The following is a 22,553-nucleotide window of genomic DNA, read 5'->3' on the forward strand; positions in this document are numbered from 1 at the left end:
GTTATACAGGGCATTGGTGAGACCACATCTCGAATACTGTGTGCAGTTTTGGCCTCGTTATTTAAGGAAGGATATAAATGCATTGGAGGCGGTTCAGAGAAGGTTTACTAGATTGATACCTGGCAATGACATAGCTTCAAGTTGAGGGGTGATAGATATAGGACAGATGTGAGAGGTAGTTTCTTTACTCAGAGAGTAGTAAGGGCGTGGAACGCCCTGCCTGCAGCAGTAGTAGATTCGCCAACTTTAAGGGCATTTAAGTGGACATTGGATAGACACATGGATGAAAATGGAATAGTGTAGGTCAGATGGTTTCACAGGTCGGCGCAACATCGAGGGCCGAAGGGCCTGTACTGCGCTGTAATGTTCTAATTCTAATGAGCAGGTTGGCTTATGAGGAAAGGTTGGACAGACTGGGCTCGTTTTCACTGGAGTTTAGAAGCGTGAGGGGAGATTTGTTTGAAGATCTTGAATGGTCTTGACAAGGTGGATGTGGAAAGGATGTTTCCTCTTGTGGGCGAGTCCAGAACTAGGGGCACAGTTTTAAAATTAGGTCACCCTTTTAGGACAAAGAGGAGGAGAAATTTTTTCTCTTAGGGTTGTGCGACTTTGGAACACTCTGCCTCAGAAGGGTCATTGAATATTTTTAAGGTGGAAGTAGAGAGATTCTTGTTAGGTGAGGGAATCAAAGGTTATCGGGGGTAGATGGGAGCATGGAATTCGATACACAAGCAGATCAGCCATGCTCTTATTGAATGGCAGAGGAGGCTCAAGGGGCCGAATAGACTACTTCTGCTAATTCGTATGTTCGTATGTATATGCTGCAGAATTCACAGCCTTTGACCTGCTCTTATATCCAATGTTTATCTGGTTTGCCCTGTTAAGTTTCTGGCCAATGATAACACCCAGGATGTTTAAGGTGGGGGAAATTCAGCAATGGTAATGCCATTGAATGTCAAGGGGAGATGGTTAGATTCTCTTTTGTTGGGGATGGTCATTGCTTGGCACAAATGTCTTTGTCAGTAGATCTATATATCGAGTGATAACAAGAATAGTTGAATTTTGGCTCTAGCAGCTCTGAAAACCTAGCCTTCCTCAGGGGTGGTTGAACATCACAAGTTTGCAAATTCTTGGAAGAAAATATTTAATAAGGAAAAATATTTCCTCCTAAAAACCAAAGAACATTGAGGACTATAGCTCAATATTTCTAATTTAACAGATTTATAATTCTAATTAAAAAGCAGCCCATTTCTGCTCTGATAATAGTACATCTGGATGCAGAACGCAACTATGCAAAGGCTAGCTATTTTTAGCACCAAAAATGCATCTGCAATTGTGTCTCAACGAAGAGCACAGCTGGAACTTTTGCTGATGGTGTAACATTGATCTTTGAAACCTTGAAGAATTACACCACACAATGAACAAGGCCATTCAGCCCTTCAGCCTATTCTGACATTCAATTAGATCAGGACTAACCTACATCTTAACTCAATCTAATCCGTAACCCTCAAAACTCTTACTTAACAAAAATCTACCAATCTCAAATTTTGAAGCTTTGGATCTGATGTCAAAAGCTTTTTATTTGTGGAGGGGGGTGGGGGGAAAAACAAACAAAAAAAAAAAAAAAAGATCTCCAAATTTCCATTACACTTTGTATGAAGTGCTTTCTGACATCGACCCTGAATGGCCAGGCTCTAATTTTAAGGTTATGTCCCCTTGTCTGGACTCCCCACAGAGGAAATAGGACAGGGAAAGAAAAATGTAATTGACTCCTTTAACCAGCTCAATTCAGCCTTAATCTTTTATCAAATGGAATAAAGGGCTAGTCTATGCAATATCTGCCTTCACAATTTAATCCTTTTAGCCCAGCACATCAGTGCCAAAGACAAGGCTGAAGCATTTGCAACCACTTTCAGCCAGAAGTGCCGAGTGGATGATCCATCTCGGCCTCCTCCTGAGCTCCCTAGTATCACAAATGCCAGTCTTCAGCCAATTCGATTCACTCTACATGATATCAAGAAATGACTGAAAGCAATGGATACTGCATTGGCTTGGGTCCTGACAACATTCTGGCAATAGTAGAGGACTTGTGCTCCAGAACTGGCTGCACCCCTAGCCAAGCTGTTCCAGTACAGCTACAACACCAGCATCTACTTAATGTGGAAAATTGCCCAGGTATGTCCTGTACACAAAACGCAGAACAAATCCAACCCGGCCAATCACCACCCCATTAGTTAACTCACAATCAGCAAAGTGATGGAAGGTGTCATTGACAGTTCTATCAAGTGGCACTGACTTAGCAATAACCTGCTCACTGACTCAGTTTAAGTTCCGCCAGGGCCACTCAGCTCCTGACCTCATTACAGCATTAGTCCAAACATAGACAAAGAGATGAACTGCAGAGTTGAAGTGAGAGAGTGACTGCCCTGGACATCAAGGCAGCATTTGACAGAGTGTGGTATCAAGGAGCCCTAGCAAAACGGGAGTCAATGGAAATCAGGGAAAAACTCACCACTGGTTGGAGATACAAAGGAGGTCAATCATCTCAGTCCCAAGACAACACTGCAGGAGTTCCTCAGGGTAGTGTGGTAGGTCCAACCATCTTCAGCTGCTTCATTAATGACCTTCCCTCCGTCATAAAAAGGTCAGAAGTAGGGATGTTCGCTGATGATTACACAATCTTTAGCACCATTTGTGACTCCTCAGATACTGAAGCAGTCCGTGCCCATATGCAGCAAGACCTGGACAACATTCAGGCTTGGGCTGATAAGTAGTAAGTTACATTCATGCCACACAAGTGCCAGGCAATGACGATCTCAAACCAGAGAGAATCCAAGCATCTCCCCTTGACATTCAATGGTATTACCATCTCTGAATCCCCCACTAACATCCTGGGGTTACCACTGACCAGAAACTGAACAACCACATAAATACTGTGGATAAGAGAGGTCAGAGGCTGGGAATTCTGTTGCGAATAACTCAACCTCCTTGCTGCCCAATGCCAGTCCACTATCTACAAGGCACAAGTCAGGAGTGTGACAGAATACTCTCCACTTGCCTGGATGAGTGCAACTCCAAAAACTCTCATGAAGCTCAATACCATCACCTTCAACATTCATTCCTTCCACCACCAATGCACAGTGGCAACAGTGTGTACTATCTACAAGATGCATTACAGCAATCCACCATGCCTCCTTCGACAGCACCTTCCAAACCTGCGACCTCAACCACCTAGAAGGACAAGGGCAGCAGATGCATGGGAACAGCACAACCTGCAAGTTCCCCTCCAGGCCACATACCATCCTGACTTGGAACTATAAATCGCTATTTCTTCACTGTCGCTGGGTCAAAGTCCTGGAACTCCCTAACAGCGTTGTGGGTGTACCGACACCACATGGACTGCAGCTGTTCAAGGTGGTGGCTCATCACCACCTTCAAGGCCAATTAGGGATGGGCAATAAATACTGGCCTAACCAGCGATGCTCACATCCCATGAAAGAATTTTTAAAAAGCATCATTCTGGGTGTATTTGTGCTGAGACTCCTCCAAATCAGATAATATCCCTCCTGAGGCATGGTGCCCAGAACTGAAGGGAGTACTTTAAATGGGGTCTAACCAGAGCTTTACATAACCAACATTATCAGCAAAGTCTTTGGCCTCCTTGTCTCAAGAGACAATGGGTAAGCGCCTGGAGGTGGTCAGTGGTGTGTGGAGCAGCACCTGAAGTGGCTATAAAGGCCAATTCTAGAGTGACAGGCTCTTCCACAGGTGCTGCAGAAAAATTTGTTTGTCGGGGCTGTTACACAGTTGGCTCTCTCCTTGCGCCTCTGTCTTTTTTCCTGCCAACTGCTAAGTCTCTTCGACTTGCCACACTTTAGCCCCGCCTTTATGGCTGCCCGCCAACTCTGGCGAACGCTGGCAACTGACTCCCACAACTTGTGATCAATGCCACAGGACGTCATGTCGCGTTTGCAGACGTCTTTAAAGCGGAGATATGGACAGCCGGTGGGTCTGATACCAGTGGCGAGCTCGCTGTACAATGTGTCCTTGGGGATCCTGCCATCTTCCATGCGGCTCACATGGCCAAGCCATCTCAAGTGCCGCTGACTCAGTAGTGTGTATAAGGTGGGGATGTTGGCCGCCTCGAGGACTTCTGTGTTGGAGATACGGTCCTGCCACCTGATGCTAAGTATTCTCCAGAGTCAGCGAAGATGGAATGAATTGAGACGTCGCTCTTGGCTGGCATACGTTGTTCAGGCCTCACTGCCATAGAGCAAGGTACTGAGGACACAGGCCTGATACACTCGGACTTTTGTGTTCCGTGTCAGTGCGCCATTTTCCCACACTCTCTTGGCCAGTCTGGACATAGCAGTAGAAGCCTTTCCCATGCGCTTGTTGATTTCTGCATCTAGAGACAGGTTACTGGTGATAGTTGAGCCTAGGTAGGTGAACTCTTGAACCACTTCCAGAGCGTGGTCGCCAATATTGATGGATGGAGCATTTCTGACGTCCTGCCCCATGATGTTCGTTTTCTTGAGGCTGACGGTTAGGCCAAATTCATTGCAGGCAGCCGCAAACCTGTCGATGAGACTCTGCAGGCACTCTTCAGAGTGAGATGTTAAAAGCAGCATCGTCAGCAAAGAGGAGTTCCCTGATGAGGATTTTCCGTACTTTGGACTTCGCTCAGACGGACAATGTTGAACAACCTGCCCCCTGATCTTGTGTGGAGGAAAATTCCTTCTTCAGAGGACTTGAACGCATGTGAAAGCAGCAGGGAGAAGAAAATCCCAAAATGTGTGGGTGCGAGAACACAGCCCTGTTTCACACCACTCAGGATAGGAAAGGGCTCTGATGAGGAGCCACCATGTTGAATTGTGCCTTTCATATTGTCATGGAATGAGGTGATGATACTTAGTAGCATTATAGCCCCTCGAGATGAATTTTAAATTATTTTTTGTACTTGCTGACTAGATTTTAGTGATTTCTGTACTTTGACTCCTAAATCTCTTTGCTCCACATCAATTCCCTAGCATCTTGCCATTTGATTACTTGGAAAAAAAATTACGATTTGTATTACCTTACACCAAAGAAAGCTTAAAGAGAATCAGCTGTTCTGGGATGTAGGTTATGAAGATTGCAAATACTTCATTTACATTCTAAACTAAAAGTAGTAATACCTTCAATAAATGTCACAATGGTTTAAACCGATGAGAAAATGCAATGGTGATGTGGCGAGAGCGTAAAAAATGCATGATACTTATTTTATATAATGCACATTTTCCATTTAAAATAAAGTTCTGTTGTTTTATAAGTCACACATAAACAATATATGCATGTTTTAGAAGCAAAAAAATGCCTTCCTAAAATATGGAAGGCTCTTGACAGAAATTATTTTCTCATTCACTACAGCCACACTTATTCAGTCCATCAACTGGAGACTTCCTCTTTATAAATGGAATGGTTCATAACCATTATTTGGCTTCAACTGCTAAGTTACCACACCCATCATATAAAACTTCAATGAGCTTAAATGATTCATTCAAGTTTCCAAGTTAGCATGACACTACATAGAAGTTATGCCTCATTTTTTCAAAAAAGAAATGTGAAGAAGGAAGTGAGAAACTTAACACATGCAATGGCGATCATAATCACACTGGAGCTGACAATTGCTAGCCAATAACTATTTTGATCAGCATTGACATTAAACAGTCAAGTGTCACGATATGCTTTAAGCAACTCCCACCTGGCAGGAAAGTTAATACTTTCCACTTGATGCTGCAATTATATTGTACTAATGCATAACTGCTCCAGTGTTACATTTTGCAGTTACATATGCTGTACCCTTCTCAATGGCTGGAGAAGATCCATACAGGCCTGTGAGCACAAAGATGCTTGCTGTTGAAATGCAGCATCACTTTACCTATTTAGTTCATCATGTTGCCAATAATGTCAGCAATGCAGCTGTCAGCAGTATGCTGAAAGGAAATAGTCATTTCATACTACCACCCAAAAGTACAGAGATAATGGGATCATATGCTATCAGTGAGATGCAATTTGTGTCCAGAGTGAGCAGCATGCCTTTGTCTGATGCAGCTCTGTTAAATGAAGTCTCCCCTTGCCTCCTTCCTCAGTCTAGCCACCAAGGACACAATACTAAAAGTCTTTAAAATGTCTAATTGGAGGCTTTGAAATGGCTGTTCTGCTTTTCCTTTAGAGATGCATACTGATGTCAATATGTGGATTGAGCAAATGAAAACTATCCTGAAGACTACAAGACAGACTATAAACTTTGCAACAAAAGCAGCCTGATTAATGGATTTTTTTCTGATGTAGAAGATAAGACCTAGTGCTAATGAGTGAAAAAAAAAGGACTTTGGCAAGGGAATGAGATGAAAGTTGATTCTCATATGGTATTAAATTCTTGCAGATCATAATTCTAGCATATATGCTAACTTAGGGGCAACCACACCTCTAATGTGGGATTGGTTATCCAGTTGAAGAGCAGCCACCTGACTGCCTCAGACTTACTGGTGGCCACCTGGTGCAGATCTCAGCCAAGACACCTGATGTATGCAGTGGTACTTGAAGTAGGACTTCTGAATGAGGCTTCTCAGTTCCTTTATGACTTCTCGTAATGACTGTGTAGGGGTGCAAGGCACATTCAATTGTCATGTGTCAGCTGAAAGTGTCAGAATAGCAAGTGGTCACACAGGTAGAATGTCAGAAATGGAGCTAATCTCTATGCAGTTGCGTGGGCTCTGCTGAAGTGACATTATTAGTGATTTGTAAGGCTATGAGGAGTGCAACATAGACTGACGGGTTCTACTATTTCAAAGTCAATGTGGAGGAATAAAAAAAGGACCCAAGAAGCAAATGAATCCCTCTTAGAGGATCCACTGCTCTGCAAAAGGTCAAATTTACATATTAAATTTCTATTTTAAAATGGATGTTTGCATATTCAAGTTTAATTCAGATTGCTTGAAAAACAACAAACTGTTTCAAGCAAATTTCCTTAAAATAAAAATAAGCTAGTTTTGCATTTAATCAATATTCCTCCTGATTTTTTGCTTCCTCCCCCTCAACCTAAAAAAACTGTTTGGGTGTGCTCCAATACTAATGAAGTGATGCATTCTACAAACTAGATATAAACAAGTATTACATGTCCATTTCTCGCTTCCCTCTGGTGTAGTATGACAGATTACATAAAGTGTTTTGATTCGCAAGCCATCAGTAGAATAGGAGGTGGCATGTAAATACTGGAACATATCTGGCAGATGAGAAAGGTTCCAGCCTCAGCCAAAGGTCAATCATTCATTTTTTTTTCCTCAACTGCAAATCTTTTTTCCCTTTTTTTTTTATGTAGAGTGTACACTTTTACAGACCTGATCCTGGAGTAATTAAAGGTCCCTCCAACTCCAGTGCCTCATCTTCACCTTGGTCTTTTTCATCAGCTTTTCGCTTTTTCTTCTTTGTTGGATCTTTTGGTTTTCTCAGGAGCGACAATTCTTCAGGATGCCTTATATCTGCAAGAATAGAAAAGCAATACATAAGATAATGGAATTGACAAGACATTCATGCAAGTAAATCAGCAACATAAAACAATGCTCACAAAAAACCTTCCAATAATGAAGCTTGTAAAGCAAGGTGTAGAAATCAGAGCAAAGAGCTACAAGACTTTCCAGGCTGATGCCAAGTCTGCATATCATTTTTACACACTATTTCTTTCATTCTTTCATGGGATGCGATTGTCACTGGCAAGGCCAGCATGTGTCACCCATCCCCAATTGCCGTTGCGAAGGTGGTGGAGAGCTGCCTTCTCGAACTGCTGCAGTCCATCTGGTGTAGTTACACCCACAATGCTGTTAGGGAGTTCCAGATATTTGACCCAGTACAGTGAAAGAACGGTGATATTGTTCCAAGGCAGGATGATGTGCGACTTGGAGGGGAACTTGAAGGTGGTGGTGTTTCCATGTGTCAGCTGCCCTTATCCTTCCAGGTGGTAGAGGTCACGAGCAGTGCAGCTTGCAGATGGTATACATTGCTGATATTGTGTGCCGGTATGGAGGGAGTGAATGTTTAAGGTGGTGGATGGGGTGCCAATCAAGCAAGCTGCGCTTTGTCCTGGATGCGGTCGAGGTTCAGTATTGTTGGAGCTGCACTCCTCCAGGCAAGTGGAGAGTATGCCATCACATTTCTGACTTGTGCCATGTAGATGGCGGACAAGCTTTAGGGAAGTCAGGTGGTGAGTTACTTGCTGCAGAATTCCCAACCTCTGACCTGTTCTTGTAGCCACAGTATTTATATGGCTGGTCCATTTAAGTTTTGGTCAATGGTAACCCCCAGGATGTTGATAGTGCAGAATTCAGCAATGGTAATGCCATTGAACGTCAAGGAGAGATCGTTCACAGAATACAGAATTGTTTCAGCACAGGTGGTGGCCATTCAGCCCATCGGCTGTGAGGGAACAATTCACTTTATGCCATTCCCCTGCCTTCGCCCCACAATCTTCTACATTCGTCCTTTTCAGGCAACTCTCTAATTCCCTTTTGAATGTCTTGATTGAACCTGCCTCCACTGCACTCTCAGACATTGCATTCCAGATCCTAACCATTGCTTCTTTTTGCCAATTACCTTAAATTTGTGCCCACTCGTTCTTGATCCTTTCACGAGTGGGAACAGTTTCGCCCTATCCACTCTGTCCAAACCCCTTGTGATTTTGATTACCTCTATTAAATCTCCTCAGAGTTCCCTTCCAAGGAAAAGAGTCACAACTTTTCCAATCTCTTTGTAAATGTATTTCCTCATCCTAGAGCCAGTCATTAATCTTTACTGTACTCTCGCCAACGCCTTCACATCTTTCCTTAAATGCACTGCCCAGAACTGGACGCAATACTCCAGCTGAGGCCGAACTAGTGTCTTATACAAGTTCAACATAAACTCCTTGCTCTTGTATTCTATGCCCCTATTAATAAAGCCTAGGATACTGTATGCTTTATTGACCACTCTCCCAACCTGTCCTGCCACCTTCAATGACTTATGCACATATACACCCAGGTCCCTCTGTCCCTGCACCCCTCTTAGAATTGTAGCCTTTATATTATATTGTCTCTCCACTTTCTTCCTACCAAAATTAATCATTTCACATTTCTCTCTTGTTGCAGATGGTCACTACCTGGCACTTGTATGGCACAAAGTTACTTGCCACTTAGGAACCCAAGCCTGAATGTTGTCCAGGTCTTGCTGCATGTGAACAGACTGCTTCAGTATCTGAGGAGTCACAAATGGTACTGGACACCATGCAATCATCAGCAAACATCCCCACTTCTGACTTTATGACGGAGGGAAGGTTATTTGATGAAGCAGTTGAAGATGGTTAAGCCCAGAACATATTTGGAGTTTGGCACTCTGCTGGATGCTTGAAAACAAGTAAAAGCAATAAAAGTGGCACTATAGGTTAGAGTGCTGCTCTTTCACCAAGAAACCTGAATTTGAAACACAAACAGGAAATGCTGGAAATACTCAGCAGGTCTGGCAGCATCTGTGGAGAGAGAAGCAGAATTAACGTTTCAGGTCAGTGACCCTTCATCAGAACTGGCAGATATTAGAAATGTAAAAGGTTTTAAGCAAATAAAGTGGGGGCGGAGCAAGAGATAACAAAAGAGGTGTTGATAGGACAAAGTCACTGAGAACTGACCAGAAGGTCATGAAGCAAAGGCAAATGGTATGTTAATGGTGTGCTGAAAGACAAAGCATTAGTACAGAGAGGGTGTTAATGGACAGATAACAGAACAGCCTGACCCCAAGCACAAACATAAAAAAAAGTGGGTAGGCAGAGTCAAAACAAACCAAAATAACATTTTAAAAAAAGGGGAAAAAAAAAAACTAAAAATAATAAAAAGCTGGGCCCCGGCATGCTCTGAAATTATTGAACTCAATGTTCAGTCTGACAGACTGTAGTGTGCCTAATCGGTAAATGAGAGTCCAGAAGGCTATAAAAAGTGCTGAATCAAAAGATGAGGGGCTGTTCCTTGATCTTGCACTGAGTTTCATTGGAACACTACAGGAGGCCAAGGACAAAGATGTCAGTGTGAGAGCAAGGTAGAGAAGTAAAACGGCAGGCATCTGGAAGCTTGGGGGTCATACTTGTGGACTGAATGGAGGTGTTCTGTAAGGCGGTCACCCAATCAGCATTTGGTCTTCCCAATGTACAGCAGACAACATAGCGAGCAGACAGTACAGTTGCCCATCCCTAATTGCCATGGAGAAGGTGGTGGTGAGCTGCCTTCTTGAACTACTTCAGTCTATCTCGTGTAGGTACACCCACAGTGCTGTTAGGATGGGAGTTCCAGGTTTATGACTGAAAGTACACACAAGTCTCTTTCACCTGGAAGGAGTGATTGGGGCCTTGGACAACGAAGAGAGAGGAGGTAAAAGGAAACATAGGTTTTGGATCTCCCAAGCCTGCATGGAAAGGTGCTGTGGGAAGGGGACAGGCTGTTGGGGTGATAGTGGAGTGGAACAGGGCGTCATGGAGGGAACAGTCCCTTTGGAATGCTGAAAGGGGAGGGGGAAGATGAGTTTAGTGTTAGCATCATGCTGGAAGTGGTGGAAAATGATCTGTTCAACATGGAGGCTGGTGGGGTGGAAGGGGAGGTCAAAAGAAACCCTATTGTGGTTCTGGGAGGGAGGGGAAGGAGTGAGGGTAGAAGTGTGGGAAATGGGTTGGACATGGTCGAGGGTCCTGTCAACCACACCTCCTCTGGGCACATCTTTTGTTTCATGTTCCATTACTACTCCCTTTGGATGTGTTCCACCAACTCTTGGCATTTACTCTATTTACTTGGCATCCTCTACCCTATCAGACTTCCCCTTTTGTTCTTTTTCCACCCTCCACTATTTGACCTAATTAAAACCCATTACATTTCTAACATTTCTCAGTTCTAATGAAAAGGTAGTCAACCTGAAACGTTAACTCTGCTTCTCTTTCCACAGATACTGCCTGACCTGCTGAGTGTTTCCAGCATTTTCTGTTTTTATTTCAAATTTCCAGTGTTCACAGTATTTTGCTCAATTGGTTTGGGATTGAGAGTCTCACAGGGAAAAGAGCAATGGAGTTTCAATCTGTAGCTCTTGTAGCAAAAAAAGGTTCACTGCAAAAACAAATAGATAATGGCAAATTTAAAGTACAAATAAAATGTAAAATTACCACATTGAATGCTACCTATAGCTTTTTACTGTCCAGAAGAGAATATGCAGCTTTTGAGCATTGTAAACTATGAAGTCAGCTTGGATTTTAGTTTTGGATTTGTCAGAATGCAATTGGTGAAGTTGGGGTGGGGGAGGGATGTTACAAAGAGGAAATGAAAAAAGTGGCTGAGCAGAGTTTCCATCCAGATTGTTGTCCAGCAACCTTTGCTGGAAATACATGCACGTGGATATTGGGCAGGAACAGGCTCAAATCACAGTTCTGATTAGTCGCCACTGAATTAGCTGAACATTCACGGTTTAAAGATAACACAAAGACGGGCCACCTGACCAAGCTTAGGTCAGTAATTTATGCGTAGAAGAAAATTCAGTAGCAAGTCAGCAAACCTAGTGAAGATTAGCTTGCAAGACAGCTTTTCACTGATGTGGGGGATCTTTTAAAAAATGTGCAACATTTATGTTGGTTGTTAAAATGCACTACAACGGAGAAATGACTAATGCAACATTAAAAAGATTCCTGTGCACTTTTAAAGGTTGGAGCAATTCTGTTGTGACTATTAGTGATGCTCATTGATTTGGTAATTTTTATGAAGTTTAGTTTTCATAATGTGCCAATATAGGTGCAAATCACAAAGTGAAGGCATACAAAACAGCAGTACAGAAACAGCTTGCACTGAATCTCAAATTTGGTGAAATATTAAGTGTTAGCAATTTTACTTTTTGATACATGACATTCAATATAAATTCAGCCAGTTAGCTTTTTCAGGCTTCACATCAGAATTATTCCCAGTATATTTCACTTTTTATGTAAAAACACATAAGGGGCTCAAGCTGCTGCTTTTCTAGCCACATGTACTATAAAAAAAAAGCATATGCAATGTATTAGCCTACAGTCAACAATATTCCAGAGCATATCTAGACCTCCTTTGTTATCTCTTGCCCCACCCCCACCTCACTTGCTTATAACCTGTGACTTTTCTAATATTTGTCAGTTCCGATGAAGGGTCACTGACCCGAAACGTTAACTCTGCTTCTCTTTCCACAGATGCTGCCAGACCTGCTGAGTGATTCCAGCATTTCTTGTTTTTATATTATATAATATTCCAGAGCAGACTGATTCACTCCTGCCCCTCAATCACAGTAGTAAAGTTTCAAATTTCAGGCATGCCACATTGGAGACTTAGGCACCCAAAAACCTTCTGCAGTGCCATCAAACCCTCAAAGTGCAAAGTAGGCAAAGCAACATATAAAAATTAAAGACTTTTGGGTTTTTATAAACTTGGACAGAGAGAGTACAAGAAATAATGAAGAATTTATGCAAAACATTGGTTAGATCACAGCTAGGTGACTACCGAGTGCAGGTTCAGGTGTCCCATTATAGAAAAAAAGGACCTTAAAGACAGACAGAACATTTAGAACATGAATAAAAATGGCCCCCTCAAGCCTGCTCCGTAAATAATGTTTCCACCTGGGATAGCATAGATTAACCAGGATGATAACATGGGTGAAAGACTATAGTCTATGAGGAAAGACTTAAGATATGGTACTATTTCCACTAGAGCAGAGAAACGAAGAGGAAGTTTTTAAACTTCAGAAAAGTTTTGATAGTGAAGAGAGAAATACCATTGCTCCTGGTTGACAAAGGGTCATCAATTTAAAATGGTCATCAAAAGGTGAGGAAAGAAATGAGAAATTTATTTTGAAGGCTATTGGAGCATGGCAGCTTTTGCACAGCACATGGTTGAGGCATAGAACACTTTTTGGGGGGAAAGAGGGGGTGGGGAGGCATAAATTCAATAAATATTTGAAGGAGGACAGGGCAAGATTAATTAATCCAGCAAGGAGTTAAAACAAACAGAATGGACCAAATGGTCTCCTTCGAGGCTGCAAAATTCTGTGGTTGTATTTGTATCTTGTAAAGTTTCAACATAACCTATGCAGACTTGCAATTTATTGCTCTGGCTTTATTATAATGCTTTGTTTATACTTTTTTTTTAAAAAAAAAGCTCTTCTTGTCTAGATTCGAGACCGATGATTTTATTTCTCCCAGGTCCCTTTCCAAGTCCACACCTTCACTTGGTTTCCTATTTTATTTAAAATCCACTTTTTATACAATGCTGCCTTTCATTCTAGATCCCAGAGTTTTCAGTTTAATTACAAGTCTTCATATAGATGTTTTAGGCAAAAGCTTGGTGAAAGACCTCCAAATAGTAAGAGATAGAGGAGCAAATCTGCAGGGAAAAATCAGAGATGTGCAAGAACTAAAGAGTGGTAATATTAGGGGACATTAACATTATCCCAATTGATAGGAACATAGGAGGAGCAGGCCATTCAGCCCATCAAGCCTGTTCTGCCATTCAATATGATCATGGCTGCTCATCCACTTCAATGCCTTTTTCTCCACACTATCCCCATATCCCTTTGTGTCACTGATATTTAGAAATCTGTCAATCAGCCAGAAGTGCCAAGTGGATGATCCATTTCAGCCTCTGCCTGAAGTCCCCAGCATCACAGATGCCAGTCTTCAGCCAATTCGATTCACTCCACGTGATATCAAGAAAAGACTGCTGGATACTGCAAAGACTATGGGCCCTGACAACATTCCGGCAATACTACTGAAGACCTGTGCTCCAGAACATACCGCGCCCTTAGCCAAGCTGTTCCAGTACAGCTACGACGACATTGTGGAAAGTTGCCCAGATATGTCCTGTACACAAAAAGCAGGACAAATCCAACTGAGCCAATTTCCGCCCCATTAGTCTACTCTTGATCATCAGTAAAGTGATGGAAGGTGTCCTTGACAGTGCTATCAAGCAGCACTTGCTGAGCAATAACCTGCTCACTGACGCTCAGTTTGGGTTTTACCAGAGCCACTCAGCTCCACCTCATCACAGCCTTGGTTCAAACATGGACAAAAGAGTTGAACTCAAGAGGTAAGGTGAGAATGACTGCCATTGAGATCAAGACATCATTTGATCAAGTATGACAACAAGGAGCCCTAGCAAAACTGGAGTCAATGGGAATCAGGGGAAAACATTCTGCTGATTGGAGTCATACATAGCACAAAAGGAAGATGGCTGTGGTTGTTGGAGGTCAATCATCGCAGCTCCAGGACATCACTGCAGGAGCTCCTCAGAGTAGCGTCCTAGGCCCAACCATCTTCAGCTGCTTCATTAAAGACCTTCCCATCACAAGGTCAGAAGTAGGAATGTTCACTGATGATTGCACAATGTTTAGCACCAATCGTGACTCCTCAGATACTGAAGCAGTCCGTGCAGAAATGTAACAAGACCTGGTCAATATCCAGCCTTGGGCTGATAAGTGGCAAGTAACATTCGCGCCACACAAATGCCAGGCAATGACTACCTCAAACAAGAGAGAATCTAACCATCTCCCCTTGACATTCAATGGCATTACGATTGTTGAATTCCCCCACCATCAACATCCTGAGGGTTACCATTGACCAGAAACTGAACTGGAGTAGCCATATAAACACCATGGCTACAAGCGCAGGTCAGAGGTTAGGAATCCAGCAAGTAACTCACCTCCTGACTCCCCAAAGCCTAGCCACCATCTACAAAGGCACAAGTCAGGAGTGTGATGGAATACTCTCCACTTGCCTGAATGGGTGCAGCTCCAACAACACAAGAAGCTAGACACCATCCAGGACAAAGCAGCCTGCTCGATTGGCACCCCCATCCACTCCTTCCCCCACCGACGCACAGTGGCAGCAGTGTGTACCATTGACAAGATGCACTGCAGCATCGCACCAAGGCTCCCTAAACAGCACCTCCAAAAATACCAGTGACCTCTACCACCTAGAAAGACAAGGGCAGCAGTTGCATGGGAACACCACCACCTGCAAGCTCCCCTCCAAACCACGCACTATCCTGACTTGGAACTATATCGCCATTCCTTCACTATCGCTAGGACAAAAGCCTGGAACTCCCCAACAGCACTGTGGATGTATCTACTCCACATGGACTGCAGCGGTTCAAGGCGGCAGCTCACCACCACCTTCTCTAGGGCAATTTGGGATGGGCAATAAATGCTGGAATAGCCAGCAATGTCCACATCCCATGAATGTTTAAACTAGTGTGGCAGGGGGGTGGGAACCAGAGCAGTAGGACAGCTAGTGAAATAAATGAGGAGGACATAGTAAATAAGGCCAGTAGGACTAAGAGGAAGAGCAGGCAGGCAGGATGTTGCTGAGCACAGCAGGACTGGTGGTCTGAAGTGCATTTGTTTCAATGCGAGAAGTATAACAGGTAAGGCAGATGAACTTAGAGCTTGGATTAGTACTTGGAACTATGATGTTGTTGCTATTACAGAGACTTGGTTGAGGGAAGGGCAGGATTGGCAGCTAAATGTTCCAGGCTTTAGAAGCTTCAGGCAGGATAGAGGGGGATGTAAAAAGGGGTGGGGGAGTTGCATTACTGGTTAAGGAGAATATCACAGCTGTACTGCGGGAGGACACCTCAGAGGGGTCATGCAGCGAGGCAATATGGGTGGAGCTCAGGAATAGGAAGGGTGCAGTCATGATGTTGGGGGTTTACTCCAGGCCTCCCAACAGCCAGCGGGAGGTAGAGGAGCAGATATGTAGACAGATTTTGGAAAGATGTAAAGGTAACAGGGTTGTAGTGGTGGGTGATTTTAACTTCCCCAATATTGACTGAGACTCACTTCGTGCTAGGGGCTTGGATGGGGCAGAATTTGTGAGGAGCATCCAGGAGGGCTTCTTGAAACAGTATGTAGATAGTCCAACTAGGGATGGGGCCATTCTGGATCTGGTATTGGGGAATGAGCCCGGCCAGGTGGTCAAAGTTTCAGTGGGGGAGCATTTTGGGAACAGTGACCATAATTCCATAAGTTTTAAGGTACTCGTGGATAAGGATAAGAGTAGTCCTCGGGTGAAGGTGCTAAATTGGGGGAAGGCTAATTATAACAATATTAGGCAGGAACTGAAGAATTTAGATTGGGGGCGGCTGTTTGAGGGTAAATCAACATCTGACATGTGGGAGTCTTTCAAACGTCAGCTGATTAGAATCCAGGACCAGAATGTTCCTGTGAGGAAGACAGACAAGTTTGGCAAATTTCGGGAAGTTTCGATAACACGGGATATTGTGAGCCTCGTCAAAAAGAAAAAGGAAGCATTTGTAAGGGCTGGTAGGCAAGGAACAGATGAAGCACTTGAGGAATATAAAGACAGTAGGAAGGAACTTAAGCAAGGAGTTAGGAGGGCTAAAAGGGGTCATGAAAAGTCATTGGCAAACAGGATTAAGGAAAATTCCAAGGCTTTTTATACATATATAAAGAGCAAGAGGGTAACCAGGGAAAGGGTTGGCCCACTCAAGGACAGAGATGGGAATCTATGTGTGGAGCCAGAGGAAATGGGGCGAGGTGCTAAAATGAGTACTTTGCATCAGTATTCACCAAAGAGAAGGACTTGGTGGATGATGAGCCTAGGGAAGGGAGTGCAGATAGTCTCAGTCATCTCATTATCAAAAAGGTGGTGGTGTTGGGTGTCTTGCAAAGCATTAAGGTAGATAAGTCCCCATGGCCTGATGGGATCTACCCCAGAATACTGAGGGAGGCAAGGGAAGAAATTGCTGGGGCCTTGACATAAATCTTTGCATCCTCATTGGCTACAGGTGAGGTCCCAGAGGACCGGAGAATAGCCAATGTTGTGCCTTTGTTTAAGGAGGGTGGCAAGGATAATCCAAGAAATTATAGGCCGGTGAGTTTTACGTCAGTGGTAGGGAAACTATTAGAGAGGATTATTCGGGACAGGATTTACTCCCATTTGGAAACAAACAAACATATTAGCGAGAGACAGCATGGTTTTGTGAAGGGGAGGTCGTGTCTTACTAATTTGATTGAGTATTTTGAGTAAGTGACGAAGATGATTGATGAGGGAAGGGCAGTGGATGTTATCAATGTGGACTTTAGTAAAGCCTTTGACAAGGTCCCGCATGGCAGACTGGTACAAAAGGTGAAGTCACATGGGATCAGAAGTGAGCTGGAAAGATGGATACAGAACTGGCTCAGTCACAGAAGACAGAGGGTAGCAGTGGATGGGTGTTTTTCTGAATGGAGGGATGTGATTAGTGGTGTTCCGCAGGGATCAGTACTGGGACCTTTGCTGTTTGTAGTATGTATAAATGATTTGGAGGAAAATGTAGCTGGTCTGATTAGTAAGTTTGCGGACGACACAAAGGTTGGTGGAGTTGCGGATAATGATGAGGATTGTTAGAGGATACAGCAGGATATAGATCGGTTGGAGACTTGGGCGGAGAAATGGCAGATGGAGTTTAATCCGGACAAATGTGAGGTCATGCATTTTGGAAGGTCTAATGCAGGTGGGAGGTATACAGTAAATGGCAGAACCCTGAGGAGTATTGACAGGCAGAGAGATCTGGGCGTACAGGTCCACAGGTCACTGAAAGTGGCAATGCAAGTGGATAAGGTAATCAAGAAGGCATACAGCATGCTTGCCTTCATTGGTCGGGGCATAGAGTATAAAAATTGGCAAGTCATGTTGCAGCTGTACAGAACCTTAGTTAGGCCACACTTAGAATATTGCGTGCAATTCTGGTCGCCACACTACCAGAAGGACGTGGAGGCTTTGGAGAGGGTACAGAGGAGGTTTACCAGGATGTTGCCTGGTCTGGAACGCATTAGCTATGAGCAGAGGTTGGAAAACCTCGGATTGTTTTCACTGGAACGACGGAGGTGGATGGGCGAAATGATAGAGGTTTACAAAGTTATGAGCAGCATGGACAGAGTGGATAGTCAGAAGCTTTTTCCCAGGGTGGAAGAGTCAGTTACTCGGGGACATAGGTTTAAGGTACGAGGGGCAAAGTTTAGAGGGGATGTGCGAGGCAAGTTTTTTTTTTTTTACACAGAGGGTGGTGAGTGCCTGGAACTTGCTGCCAGGGGAGGTGGTGGAAGCAGATACGATAGCGACGTTTAAGAGACATCTTGACAAATATATGAATAGGAAGGGAATAGAGGGATATGGGCCCCGGAAGTGCAGAAGATGTTAGTTTAGGCAGGCATCAAGATCGGCGCAGGCTTGGAGGGCCGAATGGCCTGTTCCTGTGCTGTACTGTTCTTTGAATGAATTAAACAAAAAAAATATCTGCTTTAAACATACTCAATGACTGAGCTTCCACAGCCCTCTGGGGTAGAGAATTCCAAAGATTCACAACCCTCCGAGTAGAGAAATTTCTCCTCATCTCGATCAAAAGTGGCTTCCCTCTTGTTTTGAAGTTGTGTCCCCTTGTTCTAGAATGCCCAAACTGGGGAAACATCTTACCTGCATCTACCCTGTCTATACTTTTCAGTATTTTGTAGGTTTCAATGAGATAATCTCCCATTCTTCGGAACTCTGGAGAATACAGATCCATTTTCCCCAATTTCTCTTCAAAGGACAGTCCTGCCAGCCTGGGAACAAGTCTGGTGAACCTTTGTTGCACTCCCTCTATGGGTAATAATATCCTTCCTAAGGTAAGGGGACCAAAACTGAACACAGTACTCCAGGTGCAGTCTGACCAAGGTTCTATACAATTGAAGCAAGATTTCTTTACTCCTGCACTCAAATCCTCTTGCGATAAAGGCTAACATACCATTAGCCTTCCTAATTGCTTGCAGCACCTGCATGCTAGCTTTCAGTGACTTATTGACAAGGACACCCAGGTCCCTTTGTACATCTACTCTTTCTAATCTCTTACCATTTAAGAAATACTCTGCACATCTATTCCTCCTACCAAAGTGGATAACCTCACATTTTCCCACATTATATTCCATCTGCCACATTCTTGCCCACTCACTAACTCTGTCCAAATCCCCTTGAAGACGCTTTGCATCTTCCTCACAACACACCTTCCCACCTAGTTGTGTGCTTTCTATGAACTTGGAAATATTACATTTGGTCCCCACATCCAAATCATTGATATATATAGTGAACAGCTGGGGACCAAGCACTGATCCTTGTGATAACCAACTGGTCACAGCCTAATGCGAGAATGACCTGTTTATTCCTACTTTCTGCCTATTAACCAATCCTTAATCCATGCCAGTATATTACCTCCTATCCTTTGTGCTTTAATTTTGCTAACCAACCTCCTGTAGGGGCCTTTACCAATAGCATTCTGCAAATCCAAATATACTATGTCCATCAACTCCCCTTTATCAATTCTGTTGGCAACATCCTCAAAAAACTCCAACAGGTATGTCAAACATGATTTCCCGTTCATAAATCCATGTTGACTATGCCCAGATTATCATCTAAGTGTCCATTTATCACATCCTTTAGAATAAATTCTAATATTTTCCCTACGACTGATGCAAGGCTAACAGGTCTGTAGTTCCCAGTTTTCTCTCGCCCTCCCTTCTTAAATAGTGGGGTGACATTTGCTACCTTCCAATCTGCAGGAATTATTCCAGAATCTATAGAATTTTGGATGATGATCACCAATGCATCCACTATCTCCATCGCTACCTCTTTCAACACAGGATGTAGAATATCAGGTCCTGGGGCGTAATCAACCTTCAGACCCATTAATTTCTCCAATACAACCTTCTTACTCATAACTAATTTCCTTCAATCTCTCATTCTCCCTAACCTCTTGGATGTCTAATTCTGGGAGATTTCTTGCATCTTCCTCAGTGAAGACAGAAACAAAGTAATCATTTCACTTCTCTGCCATTTCTCTATTCCCCATTAAAAATTCTCCTGACACTGCCTGTAATGGACCCACATTTGTCTTAGCCAAACTTTTCCTTTTTATATAGCTACAGAAGCTTTTCAGTCTGTTTTTATGTTTTTTTACTAGTTTACCTTCATACTTGGTTAAGAGTAAAAGGGAAAGGAGGATGAGGAATTTCTGAAATGTGCTCAGGAGAACATCCTTGATCAGCATGTTCTCGAACCACCTAGGAAGGAGACATTGCTGGATCTGGTGCTGGGGTATGAGTTGGGCAGTATGTATTGGAAAGGTTGGCTTTGCTTAGAATGGATAAGTCGCCTGGTCCAGATGGTTGCATCCCAGTATAATAAAAGCAAAATACTGCGGATGCTGGAAATCTGAAACAAAAACAAGAAATGCTGGAACCACTCAGCAGGTCTGGCAGCATCTGTGGAAAGAGAAGCAGAGTTAACGTTTCGGGTCAGTGACCCTTCTTCGGAACGGACAAATATTAGAAAAGTCACAGGTTTTATAAGTGAGGTGGGGGTGGGGCAAGAGATAACAAAAGGAGGTGTAGATTGGACCAGGCCACATAGCTGACCAAAAGGTCATGGAGCAAAGACAAACAATATGTTAATGGCGTGTTGAAAGACAAAGCATTAGTACAGATTAGGTGTTAATGCACTGAATATTGAACAGCAAGTGCAAACCTGAAAAAAAAAACAGTGGGTAAGCAAACTGAACTGGTTGCATCCCAGGTTGTTAAAAGGGAGTGGAGATAGCAGAAGGGCTTGCCATAATCTGCCAAAGTTCCATAGATATAGGGGAGTTGCCAGAGTATTGGAGAGTGGCAAATGGGACACCCTTATTTAAAGAAAGCATGCAAGGACATTCCTGTTAACTATAGGCTGGTCAGTTTAACATCATTGTGAGTAAGGTTTTAGAAACAATAATCAGGGGAAAGAAAAGGTGAACAGGCACTTGGAGAGGTTTAAGATAATCAGGGAGAGCCAGCATGGATTTGTAAAAGGCAGAATGCGCTGGACTCATCCAACTGAATTTTTTGATGAAGTAACAGAGAAGGTTGATAAAGGGAAAGCAAACAATGTTGTCGATATGGATTTTAAGAAAGCATTTGACACATAAGAGGCTGGTTAACAAAATTGAGGCTCATGGAAAAGGAGGGACAGTGTCAGCTTGGATAAAAAATTGGCTTAAGGACAGTAAATGGTTATTTTTCAGACTGGAGAATGCTAGACAACGGTGTTCCCCAAGGCTCAGTGCTAGGATCACTGCTATTTTTGATATACACAAATGACTTGGATATTGGGAGAGAGTAAAATTTCAAAATGTGCCAATGATACCAAATTTGGAGGTGTGGCAGACAGTGAGGACAATACCAATCAACTGCAACTGAACAGATAGACTAGCAGAATGGGCAGTTAAGTGGTAGATGGAACTTAATACAGAGAAATGCGAGGTGATGCATTTTGGCAAAAGGGATAGTGAGAGGCAATTTAGACTAAATGGCACAGTTCTAAAAGGTGTACAGGGAATGAGGGACCTGGGGATTGATGTGCATTGATCTTTGAAGATGGCAAGACATATTGGGAGAATAGTTAGCAAAACATATGGGATCTTTGGCATCAGAGGCATTGAGTACAAAAGCAGACAAGTTATGCTGAACTGTTATAAAGCTCTGGTTGGCCACAACTAGACTTTGCATCCAGTTCTGGTCACCACACTACGGAGGATGTGAAGGTCCATATGAAGGTGCAGAGTAGATTTACCAGAATGGTTCCAGGGATGAGGAATTTTAACAAAGTTAGGCTGGAGAATCTGGTGTTGTTCTCCTTAGAGCTCAAGAGATTGACGGGTGATTTGATTGAGGTGTACAAGATTCTGACTGTTTGGATAGAGTAGACAAAAGAAAAGCTATTTCCCATGAGCTGATGGTACAAGGACTGGGGGACATAGATTTAAGGTTTTGGGCAAGAGATGCAGGGGGAAATGTGAGGAAGAACTTTTTTTTTAAAAAACGCAGCGAGTGGCAATGACCTGGCACACGCTGCCTACGAGGATAGTGGAAGCGGAGATGATGAATGATTTCATCAAGGAAATTTGTTGGCGCTCGAGGGAAGTAAACTTACAGGGCTACAGGGATAGAGCCAGGGAATTGGATTGCTGTGCAGCAGGACAGCGTGGACTCAATAGGCTGAATGGCGTCCTTCTGTGCCATTATGACTCTATAATCCTATAAAGTCCAATCAGTTATATGGTGCTCTGTTATGTACTTTTTCTGTAAAGTTCTCAAAATACATCAAGGGCTACAGACTGCAATTAGAGGTGGAGTCATAACCTCTAAAGTATAAAGTAAATGTTGCTGAAAGGAAGTAAAAATACCAAAATTAGCTCAGCTAGTAGCTGAGTCATCAGATCTGGAAGGTTGTAGGCTGAATTCTGACCCTACTTGAATTAGCAGATCGCAGCAGAAGTAGTAGGGGAAAGGAGGCTGCTCAACTGGTTTCCTTCTATGGGAGACAGTAGCATATTGGTAATGTTACTGGATGAGTAAGCCAGAGGCCTGCTCTAATGCTCCAGAGACAAGTTCAAATCCCACCATGGCAGCTGGTGGAATTTAAATTAAATTAATTAATT

The 22,553-nt window shown here is 43.3% G+C and overlaps 1 protein-coding gene across 3 annotated transcripts in view; it reads right to left on the reverse strand.

The window, feature by feature from the left end:
• Positions 1-22,553, reverse strand: part of fermt2 (FERM domain containing kindlin 2) — a 143,629-nt gene that overhangs the window by 83,334 nt on the left and 37,742 nt on the right. For all 3 annotated transcript variants that reach the window (XM_068039141.1, XM_068039140.1, XM_068039142.1), the window contains exon 4: positions 7,383-7,523. In XM_068039141.1, coding sequence (XP_067895242.1) covers positions 7,383-7,523 — 141 coding nt within the window. The remainder of the gene's footprint in view (positions 1-7,382; positions 7,524-22,553) is intronic.

Source organism: Heterodontus francisci, chromosome 9 (assembly GCF_036365525.1).
Source record: "Heterodontus francisci isolate sHetFra1 chromosome 9, sHetFra1.hap1, whole genome shotgun sequence".
NCBI classification, from domain to species: Eukaryota; Metazoa; Chordata; class Chondrichthyes; order Heterodontiformes; family Heterodontidae; genus Heterodontus; species Heterodontus francisci.